This window comes from Pyxicephalus adspersus, chromosome 8 (genome assembly GCF_032062135.1).
Source record: "Pyxicephalus adspersus chromosome 8, UCB_Pads_2.0, whole genome shotgun sequence".
Taxonomy (NCBI): Eukaryota; Metazoa; Chordata; class Amphibia; order Anura; family Pyxicephalidae; genus Pyxicephalus; species Pyxicephalus adspersus.
The window spans coordinates 66,677,993-66,699,157 of NC_092865.1; the positions used below are offsets into that span (position 1 = coordinate 66,677,993).

The window sequence follows — 21,165 nt, forward strand, 5'->3', positions numbered from 1 at the left end:
ACAAAGTATGAGCTGTCATTCCTGGAGAGAGGAATGCATTTCACTTTGCTAGGATTTAAATATTTATTTCCGTACGGACTGCACACTTCTCACAAACTGGACGGAGAAGCCTCAACATTTGTGGGGAGAAACCAAAGGCTGTGTTGGAAGACCAGTCATTAGACTCCTTTTATCAGAAGTAATATACTATTAGAGGCATAGGGGCAGGGGGGCTGCTTTGTGTTTCAAAAGGTCCATATCTGATTTATTTTTCTTAATGAAATGGCAGATGGCTGCCGCAGACTTAGAATTGATATCCGAACTCCTGATTTGCATATTTGTTCCAAGTGAAAGAAGGAGAGTATTGAAATCACTGGATGTGAAGCAGATATAATCATGGCATCCTTTAAATGACTTTCCATTCATGTAATCACCTGCAGTCTTTTATATTGTATTCAGTGCTGGGATCATCGTTTTTCAATCACTCTTGGACTGAAGTGATAGACTTCTAAAATTCTTGAGATCTAGAGGGGGAATTTTTTATAGGGTATAACGGTTACCAATATTAATGGTGCATCCTCCTTACTACCACAATACCAGGTGACTGGGAACAACTATACAAATCAGTATGTTTTATAGCTAAACTCCAACTTAAAAAAACTTGAAGGTAACGCTGTTCATGTTCCTCTTCTGTATTGAAAAAGGTTATGGAGTTCAGACATGTTTTTTCACTGTACATTAGAATCTCCAGCATTTCCTGGCTGGAGATTATCCTGTATCATCTAGATCTTACCTATCCAGCCTTGGAGTCTTTGACCCGCTACGTTCATTCATTTAAATCTAGTTATTACAAATATTCTTGGCATTATATTTGGACATTACCTAGGGCAGCCAAAATGTGAATATGAGATGCCTGAAAACATTCACACTGCAGCACTGATATGCGCCCGTCAAAGCATTTTGATATTTGTATTACTCTTCTTAAGAGTGAACCTATTGCTTGCATTGGTGTTGAGAGCTCTTATGAAGAGTGCTGAGGCAGGGTGCTGTGATGTTTTTAGCAATCTATGCACAGCACCCTGACCGTCATGATCTTCCAGCATTGCTAAGGTGCATAAAGACCCTATATCCCCTAAAAATCCCACATTGACATGTTAGAGGAAAGGGTGACCCAGGGAATGCAAAATAAACCTACATTTTGAACAGTATTAAGTAAATATGGTGCCCTGCCTTTGACTTGTTTGTTTGGTATCCATATAAAACAAAAAGCTTCTTTTCTTGTTACATATCTCTAGTTACACATTAATGTTCATTTCACCATTGTTATCGTTCTACAGAAGTGTCTCGAGGAAACATTATAGTAAACGCTTACAACCTAATGGCTAGTTAATTTGTAATGAGCAAGCAAATTAGTTGTACTTCTAGAGAACAAGACTGCAAAATGTCTTTACCAGCACAGCAACCAGTTGGTGTGAGCAATTTAGAGTTTCAGATGCATTTTATAAATGATATCCATTATTCCTGGCTCATTAGGTAACGCCTAATTCATTTAAACCAATATCATCTGGGTGTATGAGTTTGTTTTGCCTTTAAAAGGATTGGTAATTTTTATTATTTGTACACATTTATAATGTCATCCCAAAGAATAGCTGCAGTTGTAACATTGCAGGTTGGCAGATCTCTTTCTAACCTTCCAATCTGTTGGATAGCATTGGGTTGGTTGGCTTTGGGTTGGTTGGCATTGGGTTAGATAGCATTGGGTACGTCCGTAGGAGCTCTGGAGGTGACCTGAACCTACTACCAATGGTATTGGGCCAGTACTGTTGTGAGATTTTAGCAAATTGTAAGCTTTCCTACTCTATAGCAGCAATAAAACATCAGCTCCTGGCATGAGAATGACCAATAAAACAATACTGGTAAATGCGGCTGTTTTCTAGGTGCCAAAATTGTTAGCCTGTAGCCTCTATAAATGGAAAATTGCCCTTGGTTTATGGTTTTTAATGACCGGGAATAGTTACTATGATGAGCCACTGTTTCTACTTTTCTAGCTCCATAGTATAAATAGTAGTAATGTGCCTTATCTGCATCTAAGGGTATATAGGCTTTGCTGTGTAAATGGCACGGATCAGCAAGGTGTTGCATGCCTTTTCCAGTTGGTGTAAATCAATTGGATTCCGAAGCCAGCTGCATGCTATAATATACTTGGGAGAGATTGAATCACTGGCATGACCTTTGATGTGCTCTATTTTTATTCTGTCTTGTCCATATTTTATGAGATTTGGCCTTTGTATGTGTGATAGAACACCACTGTGCCATAAAACTTATGCTGTTAACTGTAGTACATTATCTAATCAAAGGAAACTACACAAGGTACATCATTTGATTTATGTACAGTGAAAGAGGCTTTATCTTTGTTTATGGATACATAGAATGTTTGAGACTGTATTAAACATACATTATTGGTAATATTACCAGCTCTTTCACATGTTGCATAAAGGGAGAAAATTGCTCTTTATATCTTCATTCCCATTCTTTTGCAAGGTTAGACATGTTTAATTACAAAAAGGGGGAATCAATATTTGCAGTACTAATATAGTAGACTCTTTCATTCAATTCATACCAGTCATGCAGAATAAAATAAGAAATTCTCAACTACACTCTTCTTAGTATTGGCGGGCATTTTTGGGAGATTAAAGCAATGGTATTCTTTACCTTAATGATGGCTTACTTTTTCTGCAAGAGAATGGAAATTGGCCACTAATCACACTACTGGAGATGCTAATTGCTTGGCTGTTATGGCTCTGCTTTAGCTTCCGTGCTTTGATCTTTTACTTTATTTGCCTCATGGTTATTCTTCGTCAATGTTTTTAGAAGATTGTGAAACCAAATACAGAAAGCAGCTAGCATTTTAAAGAGTATTATCTGCATTGCCACCCTTTATTTCTGATTAATTTATGAATTTGGCCTGTAGTAGAACTTTTTCAGTCCATATTCACGATGCTGTGTCTCAGAATTTCTGACTTGTTTCCATGTAAAGTGCATTTGCTGGGCTCCTGCCTCTTATCCATGGTCAGTGCATAATAAGCTCCAAGCAAAACCATTTATTTCTGCTTTTTAGGAGGTTAACACTGAATTTAAGTATATATTTCTTCTGTGATGAAAGCTGTTTAAACAAGAAGAGGAATATTCTTCCCGGTGAACCTTGTTAGAGGAAAGCTGTATCGAGCTGTACTGTACAAGGCTTGGTTATTGGCTCTAGCTGCCTTTTGTGCGATGGAAAGTTCCAGTCTGCTCTCGGTGCCAGATCTTAAAACCCCAGCCCTGTGGTGCTTTGTGGGTCACTTCACACTCTCTGGGTAAATAATCCTCTTGTTTCAGCTGCCGTCCTGCAGCGTCTGACTGTACTGCTGGAAGTCTCTATCGGCAAAGTAGCAGGGCAACCTGGGATCCATGAAAGTGAAAGGAAAAGGGATACATGCCATGGGAATCAGTCAGCATTCTTAGTAGAATTCAGATGCTCGGAGGCACAAGAGGAAAGAAAGGGGAGAAAGAAAGGCTTTTCAGAGCAGGTCTCAGCAGCTCGCCCCATGGCAACCAATCAGAAGTTGGCCTTTAGCCCGACGACAAAAATGACAACTTTACTTGCCATCCTGGCTTTTCTAAATATAAATCTGTATATAAAAATTTGTAGTTTAATAACTGCCTGTATTTTTGAACTATAGCTGCCATCTCTTTGCAGCCTTCTCTGGGCAGCACGGTGGCTCAGAGGTAAGTGTTCTGGTCTTTGCAGCACTAGGTCCTGGTTCGAATCTCAGGCCAAGATATTATCTGCATGGAGTTTGGTTTGCATGTTTTTCCTCTGGGTACTCCGGTTTCTCCCACGTTCAAAAAACATGCAGTTAGGTAATTGGCTTCCCCACAAAAATTGACCTTGGACCAGGCATCGTCAAACTACGGCCCAATAAGGTTGTTTCTCCAGCCGGTGCCACCCCAAGCAGGGTTAGGAGAAGGATCCCACTGGAGGGGAGCGGGGGCCACATTGGCCAGAGCTGCGGAACATGTCCCCCGATTGAATCACGGCTTGTGGAGGTGGGTGAGCTGCACACAACCCGCCCACTCTCCCATTGCAGGCTCAGATCTGCGATGGGAGAGTGGGCCGGGTTTATGCCATCATGATGTCAAACTTTATATTAGATTGTGGGCCCTGACTGAATGTTTGCCCACCCCTGCCTTATACTGTATTAATGACACATTACTAGGACAGGGACATAAGATTTTGTGCTCCTTTTTGAGGGACAACTAGTCACATGACTATGGACTTTGTACAGCGCTGCATAATATGATGGCGCTATATAAATACTGTGTAATAATATTAAGAATTATTCTAACAATTGCAACTCCCTAGTCTGTAAGGTTAGGTACTCATTGACATTATTGTTGGCCAGTACGTGAGGCATAGCTAAACCAAAAAACAGAATGGAATATATTGTGGCTTAACAAACCTTAGATGTGGTGACATTGTGTTTGGTTTTCAGACTTGTTACTTTTTTTTTATCCCTGTATTTCTGACAATAGCTCACTTACTGTCCTTGGTTACGCTTCCACTGTATGTAGGAGCTATGGCTGCCACTCAGTCCCGATCTCTCAGGTTGGGATTAGTATCTCACAAAAGTTTTTGCATTTTGTGGTATTGCATGAAAGAGGTATTTTTGCATGTGTCTAAATGTACTGGAAAATGCATTGCAGACCGTTCCAAGTTCAGAAATGACACTACATATATTTTGTCCATGCAAAGCTTACAGGTTCAATGCCATGGCTGCCCATCTGCACTAGACGTTACCTTTTCTTTACTCCCTCGCTGCCCCATTCAACCACCCAGCATAGGCACAGTGCTACTATGTATAGGGAACATGTGATTTATTACTTCTTCTCACATGACTGCTCGTTTGCTTGGTGTTTTGACCATTTGGGATCCCAGGGCTGTCAAATGGGGCAGAGAGGGTCACAGTTTTAAGCTTCAATAGGTCATTTTCCTCCTACAGCTCATCTGTTTGGGGTGGCCCATTCAAGCATAAGGAGACTGGTTGCTTTGCCATGCATAGGTAACAAGCTTCATTTTAATAATTATTTTATAATACATTTTGCTGGCAGTAAAAAAGCTGTTCAAGACCTGCATAAACTAACATTGTATATTCTAATTTGAATTAAACAGAACACATCACCTCCAATGTAGATTCTTGTATTTTAATATCATCATGTAGCATTTCACCTATCTTCATAAATCTTATAATCTCTGTATCCTATCTACAGGTGAAGCGGCATTACGGAATGATCCCAGAATGCAGCCTCTTCAGATGCCTACTAATCTCACCAATCATCGAACGGGCCCTCCACCAATCAGCCCCAGCAAAAGGAGGTACACGGACCAAGGAGATGATGAACTAGACTGTGAAAATGACCATGTCTCCAAGATGAGCCGAATGTTCCCCCCTCACTTGTAAGTGTTCAGTATAAAAATGTGTAGCTCTCTTCTATTTTTTGTTATGACTTCTGTACATCTGTATGGATGGAGAGATTTTATATATTTGGGCAGAACTCTATTCTGACCTTTTGTTTTAGCGCACATGGACCATTGTTAATGGGTTTGTTGTGCGATGTCTTTACTATGAAATAATGCCGTACATGAGCCACACCTTGTACAAGTTGTCAACCCTTGCAGTTAGAATTTTATAAAGTAAAGCAAGTCTACAAGTCTTATCGCCTGGAATTACAAAACTCTCATGTTGGGGGTGCTCTTTGTCATGCAATATTTCTCTCAGTGGGCAGCCCAATGCACACACGGTAATGTAGACTGAAAATACAGGTATATACGGTCTTTATTCCCTAGTCATGGCTGTCTGGAATCAGATGGTCGGTAAATGTATCCTTCACCAAATGTCTTCTTGGTCTGTTTTGAGGAGCCAATCCTCCCACTCCTGGGTGGGAGCACAGCTGCTCCTCTGACACAAGGAGACCTTGCAGTTGTCGCTGGGTTTATTTGCAGTGTGTGTTCTTTGACAGAGCCTTCATGCAGATGAATAAAAACCACCAACAAATGGCTAGGCCAGGCCAAAAGGATTGCATGTTGCCTGTGAATGTTTGTTTCTTTGTCTTGCTGGCATGGAGTTGGATGTCAGGATGCTTCTCATTCCTTTGTGAAGGAAGCAATCAGAGGTCATTTGATAACTGAGAACTGTGCTTGGCTGTCTGAGTTCCAAGCACTGAGCTACATTCCAGGCATTCCTCTTCCTCTGGCCTGCTCACATCCATCATAAGACAGGCAATGTTTTATTTATCCTTCAATAAATCATGGCTGTGTTAGTCACAGCCTAGGCCGGCAGTCTGCAGGCCAGGAATGTGTTACAAATTGGCCAGCCAGAGCCCAAGGTAGCGAAACAATAAGGGCTCAGAACCAAGACTCTTATTTATATTTTGTGCTTTACGCAACTGTTGACATTCCTCCACCATGTGTCTTCTAGAAGGAAACAAGCCGAGAATTGAAATGGCAGGGAATGGGGTTATTAAAGCATTAACACTTTGTAGACCTGACACACAATGCATTGTATGTGTCCGGAGTCATTTAAGAACCCTATGCATTGGTACAATGGAATTAGACGTCAAATGCTTTCAGGCATGCAAAATAAAGGTTTGGGGGAAAAATAACACATTTTTTGGGCCTAATAAGTGGTAAAAAGCTACTACTAACTATGTAGTCTGTTCAATTTGCATCCAGTCCAGGAGAGCCCTGTAGTTTCATGGGCCTTATAAAACCTCAATATCCTGTTACCCACCTTACTTCACTATTCCATTGATACATTCATCAAAAATGTCCAGAGAATGTCTAAAACATTTGTTTCTTTAACACTTGACTCTTCCCACTAAAACTCTGTTGCCCTGATCGTAAGTGCTAATTCTTCCCTCCATGTTTGTCAATGTATTTGTGCAGCAAGCAATTGATTTGATGTTTGCAGTGCTCCTACAAAATCTGTATTTGCAGGTTGTGCTTGGACACACTTTAGCTGCTGCTAGGGGAACATAGCTTGACAGTAACATTTGTCCTTTTAATTTTTATTCTTGTAGTAGAATTCTGATACTCAAATGGCTGAGCATTCTCATGTCCATGCATGTTGCTAAATAAAAACTGTTTAGTTTACAATGAGGTAAGCGTTCCCAAAGGACTGCTAATGTAATTGCTGTAGGCAAATGGAAGGTCTGTTTTTGTCTGTGAGAATGAAATTTTCAACCAGGGCTGCATGTCAACGAAAAAAACTGACAGAATAGGACGTATTATTCATGGGGTGTACTGTGACTAATTCCAGGTGTTTCAGAATTAATAGCTGCTTTGTTTAGAGCCGGAGATTTACAGATTGATCCATCCAACATTACGGATTGAGAAGATTAATGAGCAGTATTAATGCATTGCATCTATTTGGCTGAAGTTCTATTTTCTGGAGTTTGCTGGCATATCGCAAAACAAATGACTTCTAATAAATGCTTGAAAATTGAATTGACCGATAAGAGAACAGTAACGCTACGTACACATGCCCAATGGTTCTCGCCCGATAATCGGTTCAGGGCCGATATCAGACGAGGATCTGCCATGTGTACAGCGCCCTTAGTCCATCTTCCGAACGACCGTCCTGGCGGATTCATGGACGACGAACCATCCTAATGCTCCATAGAGCAGAATTGTGCTGTATGTACAGAGCTCGTTCATGCATCGTGCAGTCCTTAGTCGTTTGTGAAATATCCTTTCCAATGACATTAATTGCACGTGTGTATGCAGCTTAGCTCTTTTGGCGATTGTAAATCCATTATAGATCTAGATTGTGTAAAACACCTTCCTTTGGCTTATATCTAAAAAAAAAAAATGGCAGCAGTTTCTATAGCCAGTCTGCTCCAATCCAACATGACAAATGTCCAAACAACCTCTCTTCTCTCTAACAATGTAATTGTGAAATTCATTTTTTTTAAATTGTGTTACTGAAGTGTTTTTGTTAAGTGTTGCTAAAAATGCCAGGAAAATGCAGGTGAATTTGAGGAATCGGACACACCTGGAAGTGCTGCATTGCAATGGCTCTAATGCCTATAACTGCCAATACAAAAAGAGCACCGGGGTAATTGTGACCATAAACAAATAAGTATTAGGTTTGCCTTTGACACAGAAAAGTGGTAGCAACAGGGCTTCTTTAGGCACAATAAACATGGCTTTGTGCAAACATGAACTAGTATGGGCCGGAGTTTATGTTGACCGTCCGGTTTGTACAACAAATTGTAGCATGTGAAGCCATTTTTATCCAGTGTGTACCCATATCTTCATCCATTGCCAGTTCAACTGATGGGCAGTGTTCTGCTAAGGTCCAGTTGTAAAATTATTATTACTTGAATAATAACATTAAAATCTGTTACAGATTCCATTTTAAAAAGTTTCCTAAAATATTCTAACAGGAAACAAGTGTGCTCTTTAATTGAGGGGGGGTGGGGGGTAGCCGTTTTTTTGCAGTAGGTAATCCTAATGCGTTGCCCTATGCTCTATAGCAATGTAATCTAGTGAAATATTGTATTACAGTAAATGGCAGATTGCCTTTGCAATCAAGTGCCCTTTGCACTATGTAGCTTAGACTATTTTTGTATTCCCTGGATTTATATTTAACAGCCTGTTGGTGCATTTAGTATGTTTTTCCTGGCACAAGAGTTTTGTTTGATGTAATACATGCTTTATCCATTACCTTTGTGAAAAGGGGCCTGATACGAAATTTTGGAAGAAATAATCTGAGCATAACAAAATATTTTTCATATTATCAAGGTCTTTTTGCAAGATACAGTACTAGTAGATTAGGTTTAATTTGATAGAATAGCCGTGCTTCTGTTAAGCTTGAGGGAATCCTTTTTTCTTTTGACGTTGGTTGTATTTTTTCTATTGATGGTACTGTCAGACATCCAAAAATCTTTTGTTGAAATGCACGTCTCCTTTTATCCTTTTATCCTTTTTATATGTTTAGACACAAGAGCTTTACTAATGAAATGTTGTAGCTTTAAATAGAGGTCTGAGGCCTGACCTGCAGTTGTGTGGTTTTCTTGTTTGTCAGACTGGAGCCATTTTCTCATTTTCACAGTTCAGCTGAAAACAAAGGGCCCCTTATCCTTTCCAAATGCTCTGCTTTTAGGGCTGACATCAGCCTTTTCCCAGCAGGCAGTGTTTCAAAATTAAGAGTCCGTCTGCAGATCAGGGAACGGGTCATGCAGCCTCTGCTCCTGGCAGCGAGGATACCAAACCCACAATCGCACAAGCCGCCTTCAAACTAATTTTCAACACATACAGGAGGTTGTACAGGGGGTCGGATTCTGTCAGGTTATTGGTATGGAAGCTTTCATTGCTGTCCTCGAAGCTTACCATTTTATATATGCTTCTTATTTACCATATCAGTGGTAAATAAGAAGGGTAATAACCCTTAGGGTTATTCACACGATAAAGCAGTGGTCCCTAACCTTTTGGACTTCCCAGACCAATAAATTTACTGATTACAGACCGTGCATGAGCAGGAAGCAGTGTCATTCAAAGGAGAAGAGGAGCCACAGACCAACAGTTTGCTACCGCTACAATTAAGTATAGTAATGGAGCTTACACTGTAAAAAAGCAACATCCCCAAACAAAAGAGCCAGTCAGTAATCAGAATGTCAGGAATAAAACCATGTCTAATTTATCCAAACTAAAGCTAAAAGGCCATAGCTGGGGTTGGGACTTTAATGAAGTTTTAGTCCGTGGAAAAAAAAAACCTCTTCTCTCAAGGTGAAAAGAGACTTTGAAAATGCTAAATATAGAAAGTTGTTGCCTGGCTGGAAAGTTTTCCTCCAGTACAAGGTCTGGCTTTATGGGCTCTGTGGGGCTGTCAAACATGTCGCCTGCACACTTGGAGAAACACTGGAGAATACGAATACTCCTCCAGGAAGTCAGGTGTTGAGCTTTGCTTCCAGTCTTTAGGTTTTTGGTTTATACGAATATCAGGGCTGTAAGTATTACACCTGCTTGGTTTGGTTTTGTGAGAGTTCATATAGCTGCAATTGTTTTACAACAAATAGCTGTGCAAGGCAAAGCACAAAAGTTGTGTTTTTGGAGTGCAGTGTAAGGAGCTGCAGCAAGGTGTACATGGCTTACTATAGTCAGATAGTATCATTTCTGGTTGGTTTTGGGTTTTGATCTTTCCTGTTAAAAAGTTGATTGTTTGTACTGCGTTGTAATGTTGCTCCGAATTACAGGTCAGCCTCCCTATATCTATAATGTGGATAAGCCTACAAACAGTTCTTTGTTGGCGCTCCTCAAACACTCATTGTATGTGAAATCCTGTATAAATAATGATGTGACAAATCCTTCTGGACAGGTCTGTGTGGAAATTGGCTAGCATTAATAAAACATGTGAACATAATGGGAAATTGGAGCTTTTGCAGCAACGTGGAGCAAATATGGGAGGGTATGAGAAGAACTGAAATAGCAGAGTGGGAATAAGCCCCCAGTCCATACTTTGTACAGAAAAACTATGAATGTGCACACGCAATGCCCCTGTCTGTTGAAGTTACCCTTTTCTAGAAAAATTAACCCCTTTTATGGTCTGCCTTTAGGATAGATGTGATTGGAGGGGGGGGTCATGTGGTTTGTTTGGTAACTTTTTGTGTTACTTATCCTTGCAGCTTCAAGGTTATTGTTTCTTGACATTGACCCCATAACAAGGGTAAGCCCTCTCTGGATAGCAATTTTTTTTTATAATTCAAGGCCAACTATCATGAAATGACACTGTCCTTACCCCTGAATATTCTCTGTTAAAGTGGATCAGTCAGGGTTTTGTGGCAATATTGCTCATTTTAGTGTCTATGCGGTTTCTTGGAATTCTAATACTGGCTGACTCAGAGCTAAGGACCTTTCTTATTGTTCATCCGTCTAATACCCGAGCCTTCACTCCCTTCTTGGGCTTTACAGTGGGGAGTGGGGTTAAGTTAGGTTCGCATGGTTTAAGTCAGTGTTCAACCCAGAAATTATTTTAGGCCAGGTGGGAAGAAAATCTAGGTGGGTGGCAGCCCCTGTATTTTGACCCAACTTATAAGTGACCACCCAAAAACATCCCGGTGGGTACTGAAACGTGCCGGGTGGTGTGCCCAGCTAAAAGGGTCTGGGGAGAACTCTGTAAGTTGATCAAATGTAAGGGGCGCCCTTGGTACAGAAGAAGACGTATGGAATGTCAAAGGTACTTGCAGGCACCATTTTTTCTAGTCTTTGGATAGATTGAAATTTCCCCATGTATAAATGGCATTATTTCTGCAATTCGGCAAGTAAAATGTAAACTGAAATAGTTTCCTCGGCCTCTCAAAGTATATTCTTCCACAGTGCTCTCCAAAGTACCCCAGTACCTTTTTTCTTGAAAAAAAAAACTAAGTTGTAGTCATTTGAAACCTAGGGGTGGGGGGACTGTTATCTGTACAGCGAGAGGAATAGGTGGGCCTTCTATTTCAGTATTTATTGAGAGAGCCCTATAAAGAGCAGTTTTTCATTTAGCAGATTTCCCAGATGTTTCCTGAACTTCGTCAGATGTTACATTTACTAGAAAGTTTAACTCCTGGGAAGATGGTTGTTGTGGAGATTGTTGCTACAGACATTCTTTCCGGGGAAGGTTTTGGAACAAATTCTGCTCCACTCTGAGCCTTCAATAAATTGGCCTTGCACGAACAGCTCTGAAAAGGAGTGAGGCTGCAGAAAAGGGAAAGCTGACCATGGCCTATTTTCATTATTGATGTGCCAAAGAAAACGGGCACAGCCCCTCACAGCTCGGCACTCTCCCCTGTAAAATCCTGCTTCGTGGTATAGTCATGCTTTGAAAACCTTGTACACGAGTGTGTTTATTAAAGAAATAAAGAGGAATAATTCTAACTTTGGAAAAATTAAGGAGGGTGTAAGACATTGGCCTCTGATAATTGATTTACGGCATTCTAGTTTTGCAAATTACATTTGTTTTATTTTATATTGAGCCCTATGCTTCCTTTTACTGCCAAGCACATACAGTTCACAAACACAATCTTTAATGTCCACCATAAAAAGAATGTAGAAGCAAAACTTTCTTGTAGTAGCCAGCAGTCGTTTGGGTAAGAAACTTCTTTCACCATTGCAAGTATCAATCTCCATATATAAACATTACAGGCAACTTTTTATTACCGGCAAGAATCACCTTCTCCACACTTGTGAATTTCATATTTCTTTGCTATTAATACTTTGGGTACTCATTTACCAGTGTTGGTAACACAGGTAGTTAGGCAGAGCAAGATATAACTAGCCAACTGAAATGAAATGCTATGGCAAGGTTTCCCACCATAAATGCTTCACTTCCTTCCTGATGTTTTATGAGTCTGTTGCTTCTTTGTAAGTTCTCTATAGTAGGTCTCCTCAACTAGTTAGGGTAATAAGTCCAGTAACTAGTGAATTTTGATTAACTTGATTTAGTCATTGGTTGTTGCCCATTGTTTTGCAGCAAAGGATGCCTGCAGCCAGCTTGGTCCATGCTAGAAGCTTTTGTAGTTTTCTTAATTCACTCCAGTGGCTCATAAACTTGGGACTGTGCTTTATACTCTTCCAGGCTTTAATTTTAGTATCTTAACTTTTCCTTTCTATAAAATCCCTGCAATGTGCCTTTGAGTAGCCAAAATGTAATAGGTTCAAAGATTCTATTTCCAAGCATAGCCCTTGCCTTTTCAGGGACTGCCTAATTAATTACTCATTACTTTAAAATATATATATATATTTTTTTTTTTGGGGTGAAAACGTACCAACTTGGTGTCAGCCATGGTTAGATTTTGTACGTGACAGTGGGATGCTTGCAATCACATTTTTATTGACATGGAATATTCCACATAAATCACAGCCTTGCTTGCTTTTTGTAAAGTCAAAGTTCAGTCAAATCGTTTTTTTCAGTATTAGACAGATGAATACATTTTTATAAATTGGGGTGTCCTCCTGGTTCACCTTTTTGGGGGTGCTTGAGCTCTTCCTGTTGTGCATCCCCCATAATTAAATCCGATATGCAGCCCCCCTGTTATTAAAGTTGGAATATCTCACTAATGAACTTCTTAAATAGAAGCAGAATGGTGAAATATTTTGCCGCTTATATGAAGAGCTACCTCTTTAACTGTTCAGAAATAAAATGGGTAAAAGGACGAAAGAAAGGTTTAGGCTCAAAGTCTTTTGATTGGAGAATTTATGTATTGTTACACTTTGGATTCATACATAATTATAGTACATAAATTGCTCATAATAAACTCAGTAAGGTTGTATAATCACAAGACTGCAATGTATAAGGTAGACAGGTAAATTCCAACTGAATTTGGTATGAAACCGTATTTGTCTTAATAGTCACCGACGCGTTTTACCTTAATTAGGCTGGATCTAGTACAAAAGATCACTATCTGTAAACAGAGAAAGCTGACTCTATTCATCAGCGGCCTCTGGTACACATAAATTACCCTTTTAGGTGGACAAACCTTTTAATGAGATATATTCAGTGCATCAGATGCTCGTATCAGATTGGAAGAATTCTTAGATCAAGGGGTTTGTAATTTTTGATAGATGATAATAGCCAATTGTTTCATGCAGGTTCAAGAGAAATCTAATTTTAATTATGATCCTGTTAAGTCACTGATAGTAGATTGTAGCTCAGATCTACTTTTGAAATAGCACGTGACTCATGATTTGTCCATGCCAATAAAGATTTGCAGAGTCCGCTGCAGTTTCTCTATAAAACAGTTCCTGAATATTACTTGTCTTTTTCATTATAAACACGATGCCAGTTTCTTGACAGTGAAATGATTTGAAGGTTTCCTTTGTTGCACACACCTGCACATAATACTATGAGGTTTATAGTAGAGAACTTTAGTATTTGCCGGGTCTCAGCATTGTAATATCTTTATTTTATTGGTCTCCCCACCCTCTGTGTATGATGATCTTGTCATAGATTGCAGTAATAGAGAGGACTTTTATTTTGATGAGGGGCCTGCCAGCCCATTCTGTGCAGAGAGCCTGCCAAGTTTGTGAGGCCCAGGGCTCTCGGGTGGGAGGATGCTGGTTGTCTTTGTGCTCTTTGGCAATGATTAAAATGAGGTTCGTATTAAAATGAAAACTCTTTCACTTTATCCCCTTATCCTATGCTCCTTGTATCCCATATAGCAGTTTCATATTCTCATTTGCAGTTCATTTACGACATGAGACGGGCAGGGAATGGTGCTGTGCTTCATATGCGAGCTATAACATGGAAGGGCTTTACATCCTCATTTCGGTAGTGCAGTTGATGGTGGCGAAATTATTGGCCTGTTACATGAATCACAGTATCGTGTCTTTGGAAATACCAATACTTTATTTGTCTCTAGCAACCAATAAGATGTCAGCAGACTTTTTATTTTAGAGTGAAATGTGAAGAGGGGTGGTATGGTAACACGGTATCGAACATTGGCCTCATTGCCATGTGACGAGAGAGGTTGGCACGTGGTGACAGCAATCTAGATTTATGGTTTAATATGCGCATTTCCCTCATCGATTGAAACAAAAAATTGTGTGTGCAGTTCTGAGATGGAAGCAATTATCGTTACACTCTTAATTTACTATTATACACAATAACCCCTTGCTGGGTCTTTCACAAAGCTTTGGCATTGCAGCAGCTAGACACAGTGGGTGACTTTGGAAATGTAAGAGGCTTTTATAAAAATCAATTTGCTCTCACTGCTCAGTTTGTGAATTTGAATATCTTCATATACAATTTTAATCTATTCCGGACCTGTCCATGTTAATTTGCTCACAACATGGATGACCACTTGTAAAAAGGAGAAAGTCCTTCAGTAAGCTTTGAATGTTTTTTGGATTGGTAATGGTTTTTGTGTAATTTTAACTATTTTCTTTATTATTTGTTTATCTAGAACGAAGAGTCTTAATGGGGATTACAAAAATCTGCGCGACAGAAGTCGTAGTCCGATAGAACGAGCAGCTGCTCCATCAATGGGTTTGCATTCAAATCACCCTTTCTCGATTCCAAGCATGAGTATGGATCAACCTCTCGCTCTCACCAAAAATAGCGACCTGTCCCGCAACTTGGGGATTGCACCCACTATGAGCCCTGTAGAACGACAGCAGGTAAGGAAGCTTCCAACATTCAGCAAGAGGTCTTGCATGTTCACAATGCAACATATCCAGTTTCAGGAAAACTCCCATGGCTGCCCTGACCGTATAATGGGTGTTTTTTGCAATTTCAAGTAAATCTTGAATTTTTTTTATCTAGAATGAAACCCAATTAAACATTATTTCTAACAAGTGTGCAGTTACTAAAGTGGGAAGACAGGATCTCTAACCTGTCATTTTTTTGTTTTTGAGTGATTTTCGAAAAAAATCATAAGTGACAGCCCATTTGAAAGCTTGGGTTTCCATTAAATAGACCTTCCACTAAAATTGAGTACCAGCCTAGGTGGTGTTGGTGTCGTTGTCCTTATTAAGAAGCAAAGCAGGCAAAATCTCCAAGACTCTTGCTATGGGGTGGAGTGTTCTTTTGTGATATTGTCTACTGAACGTTCCAAGGGACTCTGCCCCAAGGTAGACAAATGAACAAGCCTTCCCTGGAGTTTGGCCCTAATTGACCTTTTGATATATTTGTTTCACTATAGAACTCTAAATGATTTACCCAGGGTGGATAAGACCTAATCATGACCTTAAGAGGTGTTTTCTCTATTGCTGGATTTTTTTTTTTTCCCCTGTGTATGCGTCTGACATGTTGTACTGATTTTCTTGTATTATTCTTCTTATAAGGAAGGAGCGCAGTAAAATGAACTTGGTGTTTTTAGGGATTAGGATTCTATATTTAGCTTGTACTGTTAAGCAAAGCAAACAATCCTGCTTTTTCCCCTGAATTAATAACATTTGAGTCAAAAGAACATTGAGATTATCTTAAGCACTAATGTTTTATCAGGCAGTGCGCCTCTCTGATCATAGCATGTAGACATAGCTGGCTGTAGGCATAAGATGGCCATCAGTCATGAGTTCAGTCTGACCATTTAACAACTCTAAGTCTAAAGATGCCAAAAATGGTTGGTTCGACCCAAGGATACTTATGCAGTGCCCAGGCACTACCTTTATGGGAGAAGTTCATGTCATCATGATTTAAACTGAACAAATCAATTTATCCAGCTTTTATCACTGCAATGATCTGCCAGTTGATTACTTGTCCCTTTTCCTGGCATTTGTTAAGGTATACGCTGTATGACTCTAGGTTCACTTTAATCTACCCTGCAACAAAGCACATTCACCTTCTGCTTTGTTTCTAGAATTACGGAAACCACACGTTCAGGGCAGCCTTTTTTCAATCTTTTTAACATGGGAGGGGCACTTTCTTGTCTTGAGGGAACCCCTATTATACGTCAGTGGGAAGAATGCCACCCTTATAGATAAGTCTGTTGACACCGATGATTTTTTTGTGCCAAGAGGTGCTCATTGCTCAAGGAACCCTAGTTGAGGAACGCTGGTCCAAGCACCTTCCCATTGTAATCAGCGCTGCGTAATATGTTGGCGCTATATAAATCCTGTTTAATAATAATAATAATAATAGAGCACTGTCACATCCTTCACCATTCCTGGAAGTTCCAGGAATACTTGCTTCCAGCAGCACATAAAAGTGGTGGGGTAGTGAAGAAAAGTAGATTGCTGCAGAATACACAATACAATGCTAGGCAAAGGTTTATTCTTAAGGAGGCTAAGGAAATATCCTTTGTATGTTCCTGTTGGAAGAACCCAACAAAATCTTTAACGTCATTTCACACAACCAAAGATGTTACCTATTTTTAGTTTTACAGTAAAATCTAAGTTAGGTGTATTATATGGTAATTTTGACTTCTTCTCACCATAGAACCGGCCATCAGTGATCACCTGTGCACCAGCAAGCAACCGAAACTGCAACCTATCTCACTGCCCCATTGCACACAGTGGTTGTGCATCAGCCATGCCTGCAAACTATAGGCGACCGTCAAACAGTAAGTTCTTATTAAAATTCTATTGTGTGTATGTGTGTGTGTGTGTGTATGTGTGTGTTTTTTTTTTTTAGTGGTAGAAGTAAATGAGTAAACATCTGGGAGCATTGTGTGCTTTACTTAACAATCACATTTTGAGATTAAATAATTTGTCCTACCTTTCTCAGAGCAAATTAAACACTTGTCGTTTCTGGTACTTTTATTAAGGTGATTGAAGTATGACTGTCTATCAGTATGAGTATTATGGCCCCAGCTACAATGGGTAATTTGCGTAGACCTCTGTGGGTTAGACCACATCGTAGTTGGGCTATCTGAGACCATGCAGTGATTACAAAGTCTGCTTTGTCACCGGTCATCCAGGTAGCTTAGGCTGGGACTGATAGTTTGTTTTTAGCAGTTTCTTCAAGTCTAGATGTATAATAATTCTCTGATCTGTAATATATACATCTAATTCCTGGTCTGCTTCTGCCCTTTATAGCTACAACTGCTTGTGACCCTGTGGTAGAAGAACACTTCCGCCGGAGCCTCGGCAAGAACTACAAAGAACCAGAGCCGGTTGCCAACTCTGTGTCCATCACTGGCTCAGTGGATGATCATTTCGCCAAGGCGCTGGGCGACACCTGGCTCCAAATCAAAGCTGCCAAGGATGGAGTGTCCAGCAGCCCTGAATCTGCCTCTCGAAGGGGCCAGACCTCTCCTTCCTCTCACATGGTCAATCATAATCACTCCCCGTCTGTACTATCATAAAGAGAATGTCTTGTCTACAAAATCAGGAGCAGCTGCTTTCACTGGGCTTTCAAAATAACAACCATTAGTGTCAGGGGAAGGAGTGTTTTTAATTTTTGTTTTTTCTTACTTGTATACTTGCTTGGCACAAAGTGGATGCCTCTATTATGTTATAGCAGGAACTATTGTTTTCTAATGTAGCATCCTAACTTCCTGCCTCTGTTACCAAAGAAACATCTTAACGCAAGCCTGCTGCCCACTGACTGACCTACCACAAAAACCCATTCACATTGCGTTATATCAGTTGGTTGACCCAAGTGCTGTCGGCTTACCAGCTTCTAGAACTAGAAAGCTTTGTGTATTTTAACTTTTTTTTTTTCCTCCTCATTGAGTAATTGTTTTGTATGTATTTACTTGAAAAGAATTGTCATGTCTGATTTGCACTATTGAGAGAGGATCAAGACTTCTTGAGAGGAAGCTAAACAATTTAGAGGGCAGACTGCTTATAAAGAATGAAGCGTACCTGTTGCCATTATGTATGCCAAAATCTAGTCCAGTTGCTGTCAGTTCTGTAGGAGTTAGTGGCCTCCGTTAGTAGTGTCCACTGACACTCTCCACGGGTAATAGGTCTTCCTTAAAGAGTCGGTTCACCAAAAGTGAATATTTTTAGTGTTGATTGGATGCTGATAGCTTGAGGATCACATTGACTTTTGGTATCCTTTATATTTTCAGCAACATCGCCATGAGCTCCTGGCTCTGCCTATTATAGTTGTAAAGGAGCCTCATCATTCACTGCTGGATCAGGTTCTTTACAGAGATTGTAGCAGGAGGTAGATCTCTCTCCGATGTATAAAATAAAGGTAATCATGGTAGATCTCTTGCAACTGGACAGCAAATGGCTGAAAAGGTACCCACTGGTAGTCTGCGATCACTGCAGTTTGCATGCGTAGAGGTCAGAAAGAATAATAGTGCGTTGAGTGTTCTTTTGCAATTGTAATAGCTGGTAACTATTAATACGGAGACAAGTAACAATCAGAATACTTATTATCCTCTTCAGATGTAGTTTATTTTTTAACGGTATAGTTCTCTGACATACTTACTGCTGGTACAGTTGTACTCATTGTAATATTTTATTTGGTGTTCACATTTAGCGGTAACCAGCTAGAGCCTCAGGACAGGCCTTGGTGAGTTGATTAATGAATTCTGATAATGCGTGGTACAGGATGCTATGTGTTTGGCAAGCAATTGGTATAGTTGCTTTGCGTTCTCTTGTACCGACGCTAGCAAAATGGCGTCAGACAGGTTAGCTTGAGGACGAGTAGTCCCCCCCCCCCATCAATTTTCCTACCCTGTTAAACAAATTTGTCACTAAAGGAGTTTTAATGCTTTGCTTGTGACAAATATGTACATTCCTCTGTCGGGAACCTACCACAAACATGAATTCCCCCTGGTAGATACTAAATCTGTTTTCAGCAAAAGAACTCCTTTTACCTTTCTTTGCTTTTCTACCCTTGTGTAACATCCATATACATTCCAGCCTCCCAGTGAAAATATCAATTTCATTTTTTTAACCTATAGCTGAATGTAGGAGTGAATATTTTTTTTCTTTTTTTTGAGAATTGTAAATTCTATGAGGCCCTCCAGGCACAGTGGCCTCACCCCATCGCACTCCAGCTGCTCCGGGTAATTATAAGGACAACGCTGTCACAAGGTGGGTAGCGTCTATATTCTATCCTGTCCTCAACTCAGACATTTCACTACTATGTTACTGGGTAGTCAACGCTTAAGTGTTTGCCATTCAGTGTAGAATAAAAAATATATTTAAAAAAACACCAAAAAAAAAAAAACTTTTAAATGAACACTTTTTTTATATAGGTAACTTTAAGACCATCGTTACGCTGTGCGTAAAGAATGTACAGAAACAAATTTGTAGGTATTTTTTTTTGGAAAACAATTAATTTGTTAATGATATGTAGCTATTTAATTTGCCCTTTCTTTAAATGTAATCATACAGTTCTGTTTTTTTTTTTTCTGGTTGTTTGGAGTAAAAAAGTTGATCTTTTTTTGGTTTAGATGTGTCTGTAATACAGTGACGTGCAGGTACACATGTATACTATTGAAACGCTGCATTAATATTGGATAGCCACTAGCATGTCATTGCTGAGTCTGCAGAGTGTTGCAGGGATCTGAAACACAAAATTGGGCTCTGTGTCAGGTGAACACATTGCTGTTTGGTATCCTGGACTTGTGTAAAGTTACAGTTTAAAAAAAAAAAACATTGTAAGGTATCAATGTCCATGGAGGATCTATAGAGAACTTACAGGTTCCATGTGGTGGTCAATGTGTAACTGTCCTGGGGGAAAAAGGCAATTGGATCACTGCAGCTGTACAGTAAAATGTGACTCAATAAAACAATCTCATATTTGTGTGTTTATATATATCTATATCTTATACAAGAGCAGTCTTCTTAACTTACATGACTCTGCTGCCCTATCTGAGATAGGTGCCTTGTATACAGCACAGGTGGCCAAACCACATTTAAATAAAGACAAGCACTCGGCAATTCTTGTGTGTTATTTTTTAACTCATCATTCGTCGCATAGACGTACAGATCTTTATGAATTGTCTGATGTCAGTTGGCCTGTTACTAAATGTCGATGACATATTGTGTAATGTTACTGGGTCAGTTACATACAAATGGACCCTTATGTTGTAGTTGGCAGGATGCAACAGGCTATAGAGCTTGTAGTGTAAAGTAAGTCACATGGCTAATACAATATTAACTAAAACCCATTTTGTAATGGAAGGTGAGGTTTTTGTTCTCTCTATGTTCTGGCTAATTTGGAATTTTTTTGAGGGGTGAACAGTAATTTGGCGTTGGCCGGGAAGACTCGTACATTTTGACCAATGTATGTTTAAGGTTACCTGGTGCATAAATGCACTCTGGAAGCTAGAAAATACAATGCATCTAATGACCCAGAGGTTGGCAATTTTTTTTTGTGCTCATCGGGTGCTCTTTAAATCTCACCTTTCATCAGCTCGATCTGGCGAGACTCAAGGAATACAGTTTGGGGGTTTTAATATCAAAGTGTATGTGATACCAGTGATGGACAAATTTTAAGATGAAAATGTCTGATTTTCCTTGAATGGAACAAGTTGTGGGACATTTTTCTACATTTCCATGTTTGTAAATCTGTAATATAGCATTGTTGTGGCCTTGTATTGTCTGGAAACAGAAAGGAGAAAAAAAAGTTTGGCAGGCCATCTTTTTTTTTTTTTTTTTTTTTTTTGTTAAAGTAGCCTTAAAGAACAATAAAGTGCTCTTAAATCACTCCCTGTGTCTATGTATTTCTTTATGGCACAAACACACCTTTCACCCCAAAC

At 39.7% G+C, this 21,165-nt stretch overlaps 1 protein-coding gene across 6 annotated transcripts in view; it reads left to right on the forward strand.

The window, feature by feature from the left end:
* Nucleotides 1-21,113, forward strand: part of VGLL4 (vestigial like family member 4) — an 83,070-nt gene extending 61,957 nt beyond the window's left edge. For all 6 annotated transcript variants that reach the window (XM_072421000.1, XM_072420999.1, XM_072420998.1 and 3 more), the window contains 4 exons: nt 5,290-5,476; nt 14,962-15,175; nt 16,935-17,058; nt 17,534-21,113. In XM_072421000.1, coding sequence (XP_072277101.1) covers nt 5,290-5,476; nt 14,962-15,175; nt 16,935-17,058; nt 17,534-17,802 — 794 coding nt within the window. In that variant the 3' untranslated portion in view covers nt 17,803-21,113. The remainder of the gene's footprint in view (nt 1-5,289; nt 5,477-14,961; nt 15,176-16,934; nt 17,059-17,533) is intronic.
* Nucleotides 21,114-21,165: the final 52 nt, after the last annotated feature.